The 19,224-nt window shown below is 40.8% G+C and overlaps 1 protein-coding gene across 1 annotated transcript; it reads left to right on the top strand.

Annotated features, from left to right (window-relative positions):
- Nucleotides 1-1,049: 1,049 nt before the first annotated feature.
- LOC140721017 (major histocompatibility complex class I-related gene protein-like) lies at nt 1,050-16,567 on the top strand. The gene is made up of 5 exons (XM_073035884.1): nt 1,050-1,053; nt 1,750-1,979; nt 6,145-6,403; nt 9,601-9,873; nt 16,341-16,567. The coding sequence occupies exons 1-5, from the start codon at nt 1,050-1,052 to the stop codon at nt 16,565-16,567; spliced, it is 993 nt and encodes a 330-aa protein (XP_072891985.1).
- Nucleotides 16,568-19,224: the final 2,657 nt, after the last annotated feature.

The raw sequence follows: 19,224 nt of genomic DNA, 5'->3' as shown, positions 1-19,224 counted from the left end.
TCAGCCACACAATAATCTGCCAAATCATCCAGATCCCCCCCCCCCCCCCCCCCACAAGCTGTAATCCAGAAATTGCAATGCTGGTGGTCCTGTTTCTCGGCTTTCTACCTAGCTCTCTAAATTACCTTTTAAGGACCTCTTTGTTTTTCCTTCCTCTGTCACTTGTACCAATATGTACTAAAACATCTAGCTACTCTTCCTCCCTCTCCAAAATGCTGTGGACACGATCTGAGATGTCCATGATCCTGGCACCAGGGAGGCAACATCCGATTTGAGTGTACTGTTCACCTCCATGGAATCTCCTGCCTGATCTCCTGACTGTTGAGTCCCCTATCACTAACACATCCCTCTTCTCCCTTTTTCCTTTCTGCACAATGGACTTGCGCTCAGTGCCAGTAAACCAGCAGTCTCCTGGGAGGTCACCCCCACAACATTATCCAAAGTGGTTTACTTATTATTGTAAGGAATGGCCACATGATGCTCTGTGCTAAATGCCTATTCACATTTTTATTTCTCCTGACAGTCACCCAGCTACATACCTCTGCAATTTAGGACCGGCTAATTCCCTGTAACTCTGATAGATTATCTCCAAACTCTCATGTGCAAGCTAACTGTTGCTTCATAAACTTTCCTTTGGACTACACTGGTGAGGCCAAGAGAGTGATCTTGATGACTGGGCATCTTAGGATCTCCATACCTTCCGCCCATGCTTGTGATGATAATCATCATCACCCATTGTCCTTCAAGACAGATAGATGCCAACAAATCAACCATGTATATATGTACATTGCTTAAGACTTTTGCACAATAATGTATATCCAAATATCATCATAATATTCTGTTGAGACACAAGAGACAGTAGGTGCTGGAATCAGGAGTAACTGTCTGCTGGAAGAACTGAGCAGCTTGAGAAGCATCTGTTGCGGGAAAGGACTTGGTGATGAAAGGAGGAAGATAGCTCATAAAATGAAAAGGAAGGATCGACACAGTGATTAGTGAAACAAGACATTATGGTATACTGGGCAGGGGGAGTTTGGAGATAAACGATAATGGGTAAAAGGGTCAGCATAGGGGAGGGGGAGTATGGCGTCAGAAGACAAGAGTTCTGTCCATGATGGATGGAAGCCAATAAAGAAAAGGAAGATGAAGCAAGGAAGGGGGAGGTGAGGTGAGGCTAAGGACCACGGAGGTTGATAATTATAAAGAAAAATGGATAGAAGTGCTGAGATCTGATCCATCAGGAAGATGATTTTGGAACCATTATGAGAGAGGTGAAGGACAAATGAAACCAGGAGCAGCTGGGGATAGAGAGAGATGGTGACATAAATGAATGTATGAGTGCAACTGGGAAGGAGCGTGGATTGAAATGGGTATTAGTGGTTTGGAAAGGGTGGTAGGGAAAGTAAAATTTGTAACACATTAACCAGTGAAATGTTTAATTGATGAACACATGAATGACTAAGATTAACAAAATTTTCAAGATGGAGACATTGCAAACAGGAAAATGTATGTTAATGCAAATCATTTAGAAGTGGAATAATGATTGGTGGACACAGCCTAAAAGCCATCTGATATACCCTGGTTCCAATGTTCCTAAGATGTAATCAGTTTTAATATTAGTTAATGCCTTTCTGCATTGTGGTCTTTACATCACTAACACAGGAGATTCTGCAGATGCTGGAAATCCAGAGTAATACATAATTAACTTCACATCACTTTGCATCACTAATTTCTGTTTCTCTGTTGCAGATTTTCACATCCTTGCATTTTACTACTTGTTGAACCACGGAACGAGTGAGCTGACTGAATATAGCATGGTGGCAATGCTGGATGACCAGCAGATAGCATACTTTGACAGCACACTGCAAAGGGCTGTTTCCAGACAATGGTGGATGGCTTACTCTTTCCCAAGGGAACACTGGGATGCAATGGCCATCACAGTGGCAGGTTTTCATGGGATAATCAGAGGGAATGTTGAGGTTGTTCACCAACAGCACAGTGGTAAGTGACTTGACAAAACCCAGTGACTGCGCAGATGAACTTGCATGAAGTCAAAGCCTTATCTTTTTAGTTTAATGTGTCCTTATCACTGCACATCCAGTTAGCAGGTGATGATATCTTACAAGGTCTAGCATTTGTCACAACAGCTGCAATAAATGGATGGATTAAGATTCAATGATCAGTATTATTTGTCACACGTGCAGTGGACACACAGGGAAATATGTTATTTTGTATCATATCAGTGGGAATTGTGCTGGGGCAGTCTACAAATGTCAACACACTTTCAGTGCCAACAGAACATGCCCACAGATCACTAATCCTAATCGGTACCCTTTGGAAGGTGGAAGGAAGCTAAAGTGGTCATGGGGAAAGTGTACCAACCCATTACAGGCACTGGCCAGACTCACACCCTGATCCTACACTACGTTGGATCATATACATTAGTTGGACTGCAGTGAGTGAGAAACCATTGGTTTATTTATGTCCTAATAATGCAAACAAAGGATCCTGATTTCATTTGAACATTTGTATTACTGATTGTATTCCCTCAGTTATAATATTCTGTTAATGTAGCCAACTGTCAGTACTGACTGTGATATTGCAATGATCTCTGACAGCCCAATTCTCCAAAGTATCTGTACTTCCCATGTATGTTGCCTCATTTCCACAGTCTTAACCCTGCTGCTCTGTAGTCCTCCTTCAACATTGCCTCTCCAACAGTGCTGCCCCTCAGACATTGTAGCTGTGACATAGCAAATTTTCAGAAACAAGAGAAAATTTGCAGATACTGGAAATCCGAGCAACACACAGAATGCTGGAGGATCTCAGAAGGCCAGGCAGCATCTATCAAAAAATGCATGGTTCTGCTGAAGGGTTAAAGCCTTCAACTGTAGAAGACGTCAACTGTACTTTTATTTCCATAGATGCTGCCAAGCCTGCTGAGTTCCTCCAGCATTTTGTGTGTTGCTAGAATTTCTTCAGTGTTGCTCTCTCAATAATTATGTATTGTCCAAGTATGGCATTCAATGATTGGGGGTAGTCCATGTCTACCATACATAAACCTGGAGCCATCAGGTCATACAGCATGGAAACTGCCACTTCAGCCCACTGTTCCTTAATGACCATCAACAGCAATAGCAAACAAAAGCGAATCTGCAGATGCTGCAAATCCAAGTAACACACACAAAATGCTGGAGGAACTCAGCAGGCCAGGCATCATCTATGGAAAAGAGTACAGTCAACACCCCTTCACTTTAGCAACAGTAATTGCTGAACAGGTTATGCAAAGCTGTGAGATTTCCCAGAGAGAAGTACAGTCGACATTGTTGGCTGAGACCCTTTGGCAGGATGACAATACTCCTGCTTTAATCCCATTTTTATTCTTTCCATACTGTCATCAGCTCTCCCACCTTTTTTATTACTTACCCAAACATCTGGGCAAATTTACATTAGCCAATTATCCTACCAACCCAAATTATCATTCGTAAGTGGAAGGAAACCGGAGCACTGATAAGGTCACAGAGAGAACAAACTCCATACATTCAGAATTAGAAGCAGGTAAGGCTCTAGCTCTACTAGTTACATTGCTGTGCCTTCCCAATCTATTCTGTTGTGCCACTAATAGTAAGATCTTGTTGAAAAATGTCACTGTATTTAAGGGTGCATTTGCGTTTGCTTCTGCATGTGCTGGCATTGGAGACGATGTAAAAGAGAAACATTTACTAATCCCTGGAAATAGAAGGCTGTCAGAGGTATAGATAGAATCGATAGCCAGCACCTCTTCCCCAGGGCGCCACTGCTCAGTATAAGAGGACATGGCTTTAAGGTAAGGGGAGGGAAGTTCAAGGGGGATACTAGAGGAATATTTTTCACTCAGTGGTTTGTGCATGGAATGCACTGCCTGAGTCAGTGGTGGAGGCAGATACACTAGTGAAGTTTAAGAGACTACTAGACAGGTATATGGAGTAATTTAAGGTGGGGGGGGGGGGGTTATATGGGAGGCAGGGTTTGAGAGTTGACACAAAATTGTGGGCTGAAGGGCCTGTAATGTGATGTACTATTTTATGTCCTATGTTCTTAAATCATAACTGGCTAACAATACCAGATGTGCACTCACTGGAATTCAGAAGAATGAGTGCACGTTTTAAAACAAAAAGAATCCATGGGTAAACGGCAAGGTGTAATTGGTTTATTATTTTCACATGTACTGAAATTCAGTACATTGAAACACTCATTTTGCATGCCTTCCATATAGATTATTTCAGAACATAAGTAGATTGTATTATAACAAAGGGAAATACAATAACAGAATTCAGAATGTAGTGTTATAGTTACATTAAAAGTGCTGTGCAGCCAATCCATAAGATGGAAGGACTATTGTGAGGTAAATGGTGAGTTCAAGAGTTATCTTTATTGGTCCATTCAAGAGTCTACTAAGAGCAAGATAGATGTTATCCTTGAGCCTGGTAGTAACTATCTTCTGTCTGAAGAAGCGGGGAGAAGAGGGAATGACTAAGATGGGAGCTGACTTTGATATGTTGACTGTGCATGGAAGGCAGAGTGACTTTTGTAAAATAATCTGCAACTTCTTGCATTGGTGAGCAGAGCAGTTACAATAACAAGCTGTGTCTCCAATGGATGTAATGATATATATGATCATCTGTGAATAATTATTTTGAACAGTTTCCACTCTTGGGAGAATTTTGAATGAGGAGAGAATGTTACAAGATTAGAGGCCAGTAATTTAATAATGAGGCACTATGATATTTCTTCTTGAAGTATAATGAATTCTCTGGAACTCTCTGCACTTCTGAGAGTGAAGCCTGGAACATTCGACATTTTTAAAGGTAGGATAAAATGCTGGAATAGTGAGGAGTTGAGCATTTGTGGAGGTAACAAAGTAGAATTGAGATCTGGGGCAGATCACTCGTGCTTTGCTGGATCAAGTAGTTCCTACTCATGCTCAAACAAGAGAAAATCTACAGATCTTAGAAATCCAAACACAAAGAAAATGCTGGTGAAACTCAGTAGGCTATGCCACATCTATGAAAAAGAGTACAGTTGATGCATTGGGCTGAGAACATTCAGCAGGACCAGAGAAAAAAAAGATGAGGAATTAGAATTGAAAGGTGGGGGAGGGAAGGGAGAAACAGAAGGTGGTAGGTGAATCTGGGAGGGGGGTGGGGTAAAGTAACGAGCTAAGAAGTTGATTTGTGAAAGAGATACGGGGCTGGAGAAGAGGGGAACCTAATAGGACAGAGTAGAAGGTCATGCAAGGAAGAAAAGGGGAAGGTGAGGAGGTATGGTCAGAGAGGATAAAGGGAAGAGGAATGGTAAAGGGGGTGAGGGGGTTGGACATTATCAGAAGTTAGAGAAATCGATGTTCATGCTAGCAGATGGGAGGCTGCCCAAACGGAATACAAGGTTTTGCTCCTCCAACTTGAGTATGGCCTCAACACAACAGCAGAGGAGGCCATGGATTGACATGTCAGAATGGGAATTGAAAGTGGAACTAAAATGGGAGGCCACTGGGAGATCCTGGATTTTCTGGTGGATGGAGTGTAAGTGCTTGGCAAAGCAGTCTTCCAATCTATATTGGGCCTCAACAATATACAGAAGGCCACATTGGGAGCACTGGATACAGCAGATGGGCACAACAGACTCACAGCTGAAGTGTCGTCTCTCCTGGAAAAACTGTTTGGGGCCCTGAATGGTCATGAGGGAGGAGGTGTAGAGGCAGGTGTAGCACTTGTTCCACTTGCGAGGATAAGTACCAGGCAGGAAATTGATGGGGAGGGACGAATGGACAAGTGATTTGTATAGGGAGAGATTCCTGTGGAAAGCAGAAAGTTGAGAGTGGTGGGTGTAGGGAAGGATGTGCTTGGATGTGGGATCCTGCTGGAGATGGTGGAAGTTAGAGAGAATTATGCGCTGGCCGTGGAGGCAGGTGAGGGCCAAGAGGAACCTTATTATTTGTGGGGTTTCAGGTTGATGGGTTTAGTGCAGACATGCACAAAATGGAAGAGATACGCATGTTTCTACTTTCTTGTGTGCCTACATGCCACATCAGTTTATTTTTCACTTGCCTGCCCCCCCCCCCCCCCCCACGACCTTCCCTCAGCCCCAGCTGATTTCTTTGTCCAGGGGATTTGCGGCTGTGAATTGAAGAATGATAACTCCACAGATGGGTTCATAAGACTGGGCTACAATGGTGAGGATGCATGTGTTTTTGACAAGGAAAGAATGAGTTGGATTGTGCTAAATCCAGAGTTCCAAGAGCTTGCAGATCGGTGGAACGTCAACATGATCATGAACAAATACTTCAAAGCTCTCTTGGAGAAGGACTGTGTGAAGTGGCTGCTGGTATATCTTGAGTGTGGTCAAGAAGCGCTACGGCAGAGAGGTATACTACCCGGGTACTCTGACTGTTGGGTACAGGGGAAATACTTTAGATAGCCCAGGTGAGAAATGTAGCAAACTTCAGGTAATTGTTAACTGCAGTATTATTGTCACATGCAGTGGAGAAAAAATATTTTGCTTGCCATCTATGCAGATCATTCCAAACATTAGTATATTGAGGTAGTATCAAGAGAAAAGAACTAATCAAATGGAAAATACAGGCCCTCTGTTAGTTGGGGATTTGATCATGGATATTGTGTTCTAGGTGTCTAGGTGATACACAAAACAATAAAGGAATGGCAGAGACTGATACAGCTTGGCACCAATGGCATTGCAGAAGTTGCCAGTCAGTGTTGAACTCAACGTCACACTGCCTTAGGGACCCCAGCTCTGGATATTTCCTCGCCGTTTACTACCAAAACCTTCCCCATGAGTGGACTTAGCCATGAGGCAGCAGAGGTTGGAGATCAAGGTTTCCTTCTCCTAGATGAACTGTCAACCAAGGCTGATGAGCTCCATCTGCCCAAAGTGACTGGTTTTAAGATGCCAGCAACCCACCTTTCTCCTGATAGTAGAAAGAGTTCTGCTGGGATTTGTAGCTTTATCACACATAAAGGCCAGGAGAAGAACTTGTTTATCAGAGGCTGTTTGAGATGCATGCCATAGGTAGTAGGAGCTTAACACTGCTACCGCCCCACCTATGACAACCTTAAGGAACCAAATGTAAAATATGTTCCTGCAATTACAGTTACAGAGAAAGAGCAGACATCTAGACAAATAAAGTGTATGGGCCATAATCAGAATCAGAATCAGATTTATTGTCACTGGCATGTGTCATAAAATTTGATAATAGAGTAGTAACAGTACAATGCAACAAATGATAACAAAGAAAGAGTGAATGAATGAATAAATAAAGAAATAAACAGGTAAATCAATTACAATGAGTGTATATACGTAACCATATAACAATTACAGCACGGAAACAGGCCATCTCTGCTCTTCTAGTCTGTGCTGAACGCTTATTCTCAACTAGTCCCACCTACCTGCACTCAGCCCATAATGCTCCATTCCTTTCCTGTCCATATACCTATCCAATTACTTTTTTTAAAATGACAAAATCGAACCTGCCTCTACCACTTCTACTGGAAGCTCATTCCAAACAGCTACCACTCTGAGTAAAGAAGTTTCCCCTGTGTTACCCCTAACTTTTGCCCCTTAACTCTCAACTCATGTCCTCTTGTTTAAATCTACCCTACTCTCAATGGAAAAAGCCTATCCAAGTCAACTCTATCTATCCCCCTCATAATTTTAAATACCGTACCTCTATCAAGTCCCCCCTCAACCTTCTATTCTCCAAAGAATAAAGACCTAACTTGTTCAACCTTTCTCTGTAACTTAGGTGCTGAAACCCAGGTAACATTCTAGTAAATCTCCTCTGTACTCTCTCTAATTTGTTGACATCTTTCCTATAATTTGGTGACCAGAATTGTACACTGTATATTGAATAGATTTAAAATAGTGCAAAAGAAGAAATAATAAAAAAAAAGAAGTAAGTTAGTGTTCATAGGTTCAATGTTCATTTAGAAATCACATCGCATAGGGAAAAAAAATGCTGTACCTGAAACACTTAATGTGTGCCTCAGTCTTCTGTACCTCCTTCCTGATAGTAACAATGAGAAGAGGGCAGTCCCTGGGTGATTGGGTCTTTAATAATGGACATTGCCTTTCTGAGCCATGTTTCTTGAAGATGTCTTGGATGCTATGGAGGTTAATACCCAAGATGAAGCTCACAAAGTTTACAAATTTCTGTAGAGCTTTTGGTCCTCTGAAGAAGCACCACCATACCAGACTCTGAAGCAGCCTGTCAGAATGCCGTCCATCGTACATCTATAGAAGTTTTTGAATGTTTTAGGTGACAAACCAAATCTCTTCAAACTCTGAATAAAATATAGTCTTGGGTAAATTATGAGATCAAGAGCTGTCCCTTAAACAGTTGTTCATGGACATGAAATTAATGAAAGAGCTGTCAATGTGCCCTTTAGTTAAGGCAGATGGGTTAGAAATGCTTATGAGGATTAAATTCTGCACCAGTCCACAATCCTAATGTGCATGTTAATAGTAAATTAGGGTAGAACTGGAATTACACAGCAAAGCTCCTTTGTTGAAAAGTTCCCTAACTCAATCTGCAAGTGAACAGAAAAGATTGTTGCAAAAATTATGGTTGAATGATTTGCTACTGTTTGTCAGGGATCAGTCACCACTGGCAGAAAATGTCTTTGTGATGAATTTTATTGAACGCTAATGATACATGGTGCAAAATGTGGGTCCCCCCCCCCCCCCCCCCCCCATCCAGTGATATCTCATCCAATGATGGTATCTTCCTATTGTTTGTAATTGACTTACATTGCCTCTTTTAAATGCAGCAAATCCATTTGCCTGAATTGCTCCCTGAATTGCGAGAAATTCTAGCAGTTTTCTAATTAAAGTTATTTTCCTTGAATTATCTCTTGAAATTATTAGTGCTGTCAGTCAGCAGAGTCTTTCTAGACATGTGTCCCCAGAAACACTTTGTAGATCAGACAGCCCTCTGTTATGCAACTGCAGGGAATGAATCAGAACACAGACTTTTTCATTCTTCTCTATTCCCTCCTAGCAAATCTGAAGAAAGGTGGGTGAGCAGATACTTCCCACCACAGGTGTCCTGAGAGCAGCAGGTATTGGGGATGATATGACATCTGTACAGAAAGTATCTGACTGAGATAGACTTATTCACTGCCAGCCAAGTACTGTCTTAGTGCTCAGTGTTGAGATTTGGTAATGAGGTATTCCACCAGAAGATTTGGACAGTCAGGAAGTAACATTACATTATCCAGTGTCCCAATGCCATAGTACCTGAAGTAAGTTTCATGCCGACTGCTAACTGATGCAACTGTGGTCAAACACCTGGAAGTGTTCTTAACAAATGACAAGTAGTGTGCCAATGTGCAGCAGACTGGGATGTTATGTATAATGCTGCCAGGACTATCTTCCATAACACCAGGGATAGGCAAATCCTCAGCAAATACTGAGGACACTGATGACAGGTACTTTGGGTATACTGAGATAAACTGTGGTTGGAAGGGAGGAGAAGCAGAATTGATGTCACAACTAAAGTGTTTTTTTCCATGTTTTCACTGATGTTGATACTCCTCACATTTGCAGCAATCCCTGAAGTGTTTATCAGTATTAGGAGTGACGGATTTCAACTGCTGAGACTCTCCTGCCTTGTCACAGGGTTCTACCCACAGGCTATCGATGTTTCATGGCTGAGAGATGGTGAGTGGGTCCCCGAGATTGAATCCAGTGATGTATTACCCAACCATGATGGGACTTATCAGCTGATGAAAATGATTACACTGAATGAAGATGAGGAGGCAATATACTCCTGTTACATCGAGCATGCCACCCTCCTGCAAGGACTCAATATACCCCAGGGTAAGTGGCAAGTCAGAGGTCCTTGTTCTTGCTTCAGGCCGATTACTTGGGGCAAACAACATCACAGAATACATTAAGAGCCTTAAAACACATGCATTCACATGCACTGCTTAATTTCTAATGGGTCAGGAATAATGATATTCTGCAGAATATGAAATGCCAGACAAATAACAGAATGTTAGTACACATCAAGTCAAGTTTATTGACACATAGAGGTACAGTGACATACACGTGCAATGAAAAACATGCTTGCAGCAGCATCTCGGAGAGACAGATTCAGCCAACATTCAGAATGCAATTAGTTCACAAATTGTACAATACACTGAAGAGAAAGAAAAACACAAAGACTGTGCAAGACAATCAGTAAAAACAAAATCTGAAGCAAGTCTATGGTAATAGAAGAGGTGGTCAGTGTTCTGTTGCTGAAGTAGGTTAAGGTTGTACAGTTCAATTCAAAACCTTGACAACTGAAGGAAAGCAGCTGTTCCTGAACTTAATGGAGAGGAACTTGAGGCTTCTGAAACTCCTGCCTGATAGTATTAGGAAGAATGAGGCATGAACCGGATGCCAGGGATATTGGATGACAGCTGCTGTTTTCTTGATGCAGTGCCCACTGTATATGCTCTGACCTAGTATATTAGCATATCTAGAATACCTACTGCCTCATAGAATCAAAATCAGAATCAGGTTTGTTATCACGAGCATGTGACATGAAATTTGTTAACTTAGCAGCAGCAGTTCAATGCAATACATAACCTAAAAGACAAAAGATAAAATAATAATAATAAATAAACAAATAAATCAATTACAGGTGATTTAAAAGAACATGCAAGTAACAGAAATACTATATATTAAAAAAAAGTGAGTTAGTGTCCAAGGGCTCAATGTCCACTGAGGAATTGGATGGTGGTGGGAAGAAGTTGTTCCTGAATAACAGTGAGAAAAGGGCATGCACTGGGTGCTGGAGGTCCTTAATAATGGACGCTGTCTTTCTGAGACACTGCTCCCTGAAGATGTCCTGGGTACTTGTAGGCTAGTACCCAAGATGGAGCTGACTAGATTTACAACCCTCTGCAGCTTCTTTCAGTCCTGTGCAGTAGCACCCACCCCCCCCCCCCCCCTGCATACCAGACAGTGATGCAGCCTGTCTGAATGCTCTCCATGGTACAGGTATAGAAGTTTTTGAGTGTATTTGTTGACATGTCAAATTTCTTCAAATTCCTAATGCAGTATAGTCGTGTCTTGCCTTATTTATAACTACATCAATATATTGGGACCAGGTTAGATCCTTAGAGATCTTCACACCTAGTAACTTGAAAATGCTCACTCAATCCACTTCTGATCCCTTTATGAGGATTGGTATGTGTTGCTTCGTCTTACCCTTCCTGAAGACCACCATCAGTTCTCTCGTCTTACTGACATTGGGTGCCAGGTTGTTGCTGAGGCACCACTCCAATAGTTGGCATATCTCACTCCTGTATGCCCACTCATCACCGCCTGAGATTCTACCAACAATGGTTGTATGTCTGCAAATTTATAGATGGTATTTCAGCTATGCCTAGCCACACAGTCATGTGTATATAGAGAGTCGAGCAGCGGGCTAAGCACACACCCCTGAGGTGCGCCAGTGATGATCATCAGCAAGGAGGATATGTTATCAACAATCCACACAGATTGTGGTCTTCCAGTTAGGAAGTTGTGGATCCAATTGCAGAAGGAGGTATTGAGGCCCAGGTTCTGCAACTTCTCAATCAGGATTGTGGGAATGATGGTTTTAAATGCTGAGCTATAGTCAATGAACGGCATCCTGACATAAGTGCTTGTGTTGACCAGGTGGTCTAAAGTCATGTGGAGAGCATTGGCATCTGCCAGTGACCTATTGTGGCAATAGGCAAATTGCAATGCGTCCAGTTCCTTGCTGAGATAGGAGTGCAGTCTAGACATGAGCACCCTCTCAAAGCATTTCATCACTGTCAATGTGATAGCACCCATCATGTTCCTGGTAGTTAATGTAACAATAACCAGCCAGTGATTTTCTTTCCGAAGTTCAATGGATTTCAACAGGGCTACCAGCAAGCTTTTCTCAGTATAGAGATGTGAAATATTTATATCCCTGAAAATGCAGATAGGGAGTCTTTTTGATGTTGAATACTCCAGCAGTGCAGAACTACCAAGTACTCTTGCCTCTGAAGTTCACTAATCTGTCAGGGCAAGTGAATCAGATTTATGACCAATTCGTCAGCTACTTTTTAATTACCTGCAAATAATGGCCATAAGTATTTCCTACCTATTATGTCACAGAGGTTGCATCTCCTATATTTTATTCAGTGATGATTTACAAGCCAGGATGAGACAGACTGGGTAATGAAAATAATTCAGTTGATCATAGATGATGTGGCAGAATTCTCCTGTCCAAGATTTCCTGGTTCCCCACATTACCACATGGTATAGATTGGTTAATTGCACTATGTACTTATGATACGATTAATTAAATGTATTGGTGGTGGTGAACTATAATAATCTGATATTACTCATAGTCTGGGTTAGATAGAGTAGTTCCTATCTGAAAAAATTCACTGTTGAATTGTGAAAACACAAGAGAATGCAGATACTGGATTGAAGAGTAACAAATACAGTAAGTTGTTGGGGAATTTGAGGGGTCAGACAGTGGAGGGAAGTGGAAAGCTGATATTTTGGCTCAACCTTTATAACACTACATATATGTCACCATATACAACCCTGAGATCTGTTTTCTTGTGGGCATGCTCAATAGATCCAAAATAGAACAATAACTATAATAGAGTCAATGAAAGACCACACCAACATGGTGTTCAGCCAGTGTGCAAAAGACAACAACTGTGCAAGTACAAACAGAAAGAAAAAATAATAAATAAATAAACAAACAATAACTACCAAGAGTATAAGATGAAGATCCCTTGAAATTGATTCCATTGGTTGTGGGAACATTTTAACGTGGTGAGTGAAGTTGAGTGAAGTTATCCTCTTTGACCACAAGACCATATGATATAGCAGCAGAATTAGTCCATTTGGCCTATTGAGGTTGCTCCACCATTTCATCATGGCTGATCCATATTTGCTCTCAGCCTCAATCTCTTGCCTTCTCCCCATATGCCGTTGTGCCCTGACCTATCAAGAATCTATCAACCTTTAATGCGCATAAAGACTGGGCCTCCAGATCTGCCTGTGACGAGTTCCACAGATTCATACCCTCAGGCTAAAGAAATTCCTCATCGCTGTTCTAAAAGGATGGGCCTCTATTTTGAGACTGTTTCCTCTGGTCTTAGGCATTCCCACCATAGAAAACATTCTCTCCTCAACCACTCTATCAAGACCTTTCACCATTCGATAGGTTCACGAGAATGATGGTTGAGGAGTTCTAACTGTTCTTGAACCTGGTTGTGTTAGTCCTGAAACTCCTGTACCTTCCTTCTGATGGCAGCAGCAAGAAGAAAGCATCAACTAGGTAGCCGGGGTGATATGTGGATGCAGGTGAGGACGGGTGATAAGCACATGAAATACGGAGAAGCAAGAATAGTGACAGATGCTGGTGAGGCAGACAAAATTGACTGCAGATGCTGGTATATTGAAGAACAAAATATTGCAGGAGGAGCTCAGAGGGCCAGGCAGCATCTAAGAGGGGAGTGGATTGTTTATGCTTGCAGACAGAAGAGAGATAGATGAACCTGGAAGAGACATCACTGAATCATGGCAAGACAACTCACTTTACAAAATGTAAGCACAGTGAGCAAAACTGTCATTGATACCAATCAATGAATGGAAGCTTGGTTACAGTGAATAATATAGATTACATGAAACAGGCAAAAAATCCAAATAGTCCATGTTTATATTCACACTCTGCAGTGTTCTGAGTATTTGCATAGTCCTTCACACATTCTCATTCATGTCCTTGTCCACCTTCTTGCAAAATACATCCTGATTAAAAGAATGAAAATATTTCCACATTCTAACACTTTGTTCTGTCAAAGATGCTTCTCCTGAATTTCTTCCTGTGTATATTAGAGCTCATGAAGTCTGCATGGTTACCATTTCTTGATTTCTCCTGCATGAGATTATTTCTTCTCTACATATATTTTTCATTTTTCTGAGCTCTGCTGAATACTCTTTTCTGCAGAGATCTATTTATTGTATAGAAAAATTTGACTCTATCTCAATAAATTCCATGGAGGGGCCTGCAGAAGTGTGTGGTCATATTAGCTTACAGACAGGCAGCCATACTAAATAAATTTATATGTAAACCAGATTAAGTGACTTAGATCAAAGAGGAGTAGGAAGCTTAGTCTTGAATTCCACTGGTGAGGTCCTCTTTTTGGAGTTGAACTGAAGTAAGCTAATAAGTTGAAAATATGTCAAATGACTTTAAAGTAATTTATTATTTCAGCTCCCTACTTAACTATCCAAATGTAGAAACAGAGGAAGCAAAACAGATTGCACCCATCTGTTACCTTGCTTGGGCATTCAGTTAAGTTCTGAACTTAAAGGGAGCTAATCCAAACTACACATCAAGCAAAAATATGCTGCACCTATTTCATAAACTGTAAACTTGCTTCACAGATGAGTTCTGTAAGGATTTCATACTTCACTCTCCAGAGCTATTCTGATGTTCTGATGATAGCTGATCAGTACAAACTGATTGTAACCTTATCCATGTGTGTGTTTATGTAAGAGATAGACAAATACAGAAAGAAGGAAGAAATGAGGGAGAGAGAAAGAAGGAGAGAGGGAGAGACAGAGACAGACAGAGAAAGAAAGAGACCACTGAACTGCAATATGTCAATAGAGCTTAAAGCTTTTGTAGTTATAAACTTAATTTTATTTCCATTTGTTTGAGTAAATGTCTTTGTAGTCCAAAAACATAAGGAGGAAATATCCTTATTGACTTCACAACTGAACACTAATCTTTCTATTTCTGGTACTTGTTTATTTCTCTGAAATTTTAATTTCCCCAGAGATGTTCTACTTTTGTTCCTATCACTGGGATGAGGTACGCAATCCTGAAGAACTACACTCGGAAATTTAAAAACATCTTCTTCCCCTCCACTATCAAATTGCAGAAATGTCCATCAACTCATGAACACTACCCCATTAATCTTCTTTTGCACACTGTGAATTTATTTTTTTATATAATTTAAAGCAATTTTATGTTTATGTATTGTATTGTTGCTGTGAAACCATAACTTCACTTCATGTATGTCAGTGATAGCAAATCTGATTCTGATTCTGAACTGATCAAATCAAATCAAGTTTAGTCATCATTCAAACCATACATAGACACAGCAGAATGATACAGCATTCCTCTGGGGTCAAGGTACAAAACATTCACAATAGCAAGCAAACATTGAAAACATTGAAAACATGATTGAAAATTGCCAGTGAAGATGCATATTCACTCAAAAAAAAACCATGTCCGTCAAAGTCCGGCAATCAATGGTACAAGTCCTGGGAGCATGCAGATGAATGCAATCTAGCCTGTCATTCTACCACTCAAACATGGGAGAGCAGCAGCAATGGAATAGGCCAGATCGCAGCGGAGCACAGACGCTATGCCTTCTCACCTGGTCTGCAGCAGCAGACAAGCCTAAGGCTTGAAACCTAGTCCTCACTAGAACCAAGCCTTCATAGCTCCCATGTCTTCTGGCCCACCAGACAAGGGTAACAGGCCTGTGGGAACTTACATTATCACTGTCGAAAAGCATCTTGTGATCGCAAATGAAATAATGAAGACAATCTCCCATGGATATATTGAACCAATTTTGATGCTTCCATTACAGGCAGCAACACGGTCTGCAGCCAGGTCAGCTCTTCCGTACCCAAACTGGGTCGTCTGACATCCTGTTCGTCTCCTTTCCTGATATCTCAACTGGCTCCTTCTCGACATTTCAGCTTGCTCCACTTCCAACACCATTCCAGTTATTGTGATCAATGAGCATTTCACTGATGGAGTAGCCCTGAAGTACTCAAAGTTCTTGGAGTAGAATTGTCTTTGGATCGTAAAAAGCAAATTTTACAAAGAAAAATGTATCTTTGGTTGGCCCCCAAGAGGCCGTTGCATTTGCACATGCCACAATCCTACCAGAAGTTGTACATGATGCCTCAATGTTAATATAAACGTAAAAGGCTTTACATTGCTGTGTTTGAAACATAGCTGTAGAAAATCACAGATATTCATGGATAGGTACATGGAGCTTAGAAAAATAGAGGGCTATGGGTAACGTTAGTTAATTTCTAAGTAAGTACATGTTTCGCACAGCATTGTGGGCTGAAAGGCCTGTATTGTGCTGTAGGTGTTCTACATTTCTATATTTTCTGTATCTATGTCTAAATTACATTATAATTTCATATGAACACTACAAGTTTAATGCAGATAATAAAACATTACAAAGTGGTTATCAAACAAAAAAGTTGAAATATTCTCTATATATCTACAGAGAGGACACCAAAGAAAGATACAAAGACAGTGATCATGGCTGGAGTTACAATCATTCCACTTATTCTCCTGGGGATCATCATTGGAATTGGCTTCTGGAGGAAGAAGAATTACAGCAAACCTCTTAGTAACCAGCAAGGACCTGCTGAAATCAGCCATGATCAACAAAGTACTGTTGTGACCAGGAGGGACTTGGAGACCTTCTTGCTCCGGTGTCAAGTTCAATGAATGTTTCAAAGGCTGTGAAATTTAGATTTTTGGATCATAGGTTAATCAAAGATTTGGGAAATTATGCAGAAAAATGCTCAATATCGTACTGGATACAATGTCACTGAATGATGGAAGATGCTGAAAGGGGCTCTCAAATGATTCCAGCTCCTAGTTCACTTGTCCATTTGCCAGAACTTTCCACAACATAACCTGGATTACTTCATCAGGTACTTGATGGTGCAGTGGAGAATTAATTTTATACTGCCTTTAACTCCTCACCATACTTCTGAGAAAATTCTGGTCTAGCCTTAAGGGCTATCTTTGTTTTAGATAGATAGATAGATACTTTATTCATCCCCATGGGGAAATTCAACTTTTTTCCAATGTCCCATACACTTGTTGTAGCAAAACTAATTACATACAATACTTAACTCAGTAAAAAATATGATATGCATCTAAATCACTATCTCAAAAAGCATTAATAATAGCTTTTAAAAAGTTCTTAAGTCCTGGCGGTAGAATTGTAAAGCCTAATGGCATTGGGGAGTATTGACCTCTTCATCCTGTCTGAGGAGCATTGCATCGATAGTAACCTGTTGCTGAAACTGCTTCTCTGTCTCTGGATGGTGCTATGTAGAGGATGTTCAGAGTTATCCATAATTGACCGTAGTCTACTCAGCGCCCTTCGCTCAGCTACCGATGTTAAACTCTCCAGTACTTTGCCCACGACAGAGCCCGCCTTCCTTACCAGCTTATTAAGACGTGAGGTGTCCCTCTTCTTAATGCTTCCTCCCCAACACGCCACCACAAAGAAGAGGGCGCTCTCCACAACTGACCTATAGAACATCTTCAGCATCTCACTACAGACATTGAATGACGCCAACCTTCTTAGGAAGTACAGTCGACTCTGTGCCTTCCTGCACAAGGCATCTGTGTTGGCAGTCCAGTCTAGCTTCTCGTCTAACTGTACTCCCAGATACTTGTAGGTCTTAACCTGCTCCACACATTCTCCATTAATGATCACTGGCTCCATATGAGGCCTAGATCTCCTAAAGTCCACCACCATCTCCTTGGTCTTGGTGATATTGAGACGCAGGTAGTTTGAGTTGCACCATATCACAAAGTCCTGTATCAGTTTCCTATACTCCTCCTCCTGTCCATTCCTGACACACCCCACTATGGCCATGCCATAATCCAGGACCATGCCATGCGTGTTTTTATTGAACAATGTAATGTGTGCTGGGCCTAGTTTTGAAATGCTGTCTGAAGGTCAGACTGGGAGCAAAACTCAGTATCTAACTGTGTGGTGTTGCAATGACTGTGAGCGTGTTTTACGTGTGTTGTACAGAGAGTTTTATTGTGTTTCCAATTAGCATTATTTCTGATTTTTAGAATTTATTGGAGTAGTTTTTGGAAGGACAAATTAAAACAAAAGCACACTATATCTGAGCTGTATATCTGTCATTGCTAACAGAGTAATGAGATTTTTTTTTTTGCTTTTGCAGTGCTGTATTTGCATGAACTTTCTTTAGTCAAAGAGTATATCAGCAATTTTATTTTTAACCATCCTTGCAATACCAGTCTGGAGATCTGTATTTCTATGTTGCATAAATACAATTTATATTTTCCTCATTTTGTCCCATTGACTATTCCGTCATTACAAAGTGAGGAGTTCATTATCCAAAAGCACAGAACTCATCTCTCACCTCACATCACCCAAATGTTTGTCTGCAGCAGCCTAAATGTCTGAGCATTTCCAGTTACCAAGCTCACCTTGTCTATAATATTTGGTGCACCCAAAGGAACATGGATGAAAGCAAAACAGAGAGAAAGGTTAGATTGATCTTACTGTAAGTTAAAGTACAGCATCACAGGCTGAAAGGCCTGTAGTTTGCTGCACTGTTTGACATCCTATAGTTTCAGCAACATCTTTAAGTTGATGGCAAAACTATATTTAAAAGAAAACTACAGATGCTGGTTCTGTGACTGAGTCACAGGAGACTGGAAGCTGATTGAAGCCAAATGTCTATCATGCTGAGCTTTCTTTATTTCAACAAATAATCTTTATTCATAATAACTTATTCAGACTAAAAGAAAAACATTTCAAAACTCTTTACTTTATTAGTGTCATTAGGTCAATCCATTCAATAGTATTAACACTTAATAGTAACTTAATATGTAGAGCATTTCTATTACAAATGATGTAGTTCAATATGGGATAAAATGCAAACATAAAGACAGAAAGATGCTATTTGAAAGCAAGGTTAAGTAACAAGTTTAGGCATTTAAATGTGTCAACTGAGTCTGCATCCCTTATAGTTTTAGATCTACTTCCCTTATAGTTTTAGGTATTGAGTTCCAAAGTTTTGGAGCATATTTTAAAAAGCTGACCTGCTAATTAGCTTTTGAGGGTGATTGTTTAAATTTAAGAGAGCAGTGGAAGAAGGCCTGACAGCTTGAACAGGATTATAAAACAAAAGTGATTATGTGACGTACACCTGTCCCAGACCACTGAGAGTGTTAAAAGCAAGTAAGAGAACTTTGAAATCAATGGCAAAAAATACAGGAAGCCATTGCAGAGTAGTTAGGATAAGAGTGATATGCTCCCTTATCCTGGTTTTAGCTGAGAGTCTAGCAGTGGCATTCTGAATGCATTGGTTTATCAATAAATTGCT

The sequence above is a fragment of the Hemitrygon akajei genome, chromosome 2 (assembly GCF_048418815.1).
Source record: "Hemitrygon akajei chromosome 2, sHemAka1.3, whole genome shotgun sequence".
NCBI lineage: Eukaryota > Metazoa > Chordata > Chondrichthyes > Myliobatiformes > Dasyatidae > Hemitrygon > Hemitrygon akajei.
The sequence above is the reverse complement of the archived record's forward strand: the minus strand, read 5'-3'. Positions and strand labels throughout refer to the sequence as shown.

What these genes read in the sequence shown, in the direction of transcription:
- LOC140721017 (XM_073035884.1), top strand. An exon ending in TAATCAGAGGGAATGTTGAG is followed by an intron (nt 1,980 to 6,144) that starts GTTGTTCACCAA and finishes TTCTTTGTCCAG; the next exon opens with GGGATTTGCGGCTGTGAATT. An exon ending in AGAAGCGCTACGGCAGAGAG is followed by an intron (nt 6,404 to 9,600) that starts GTATACTACCCG and finishes TCACATTTGCAG; the next exon opens with CAATCCCTGAAGTGTTTATC.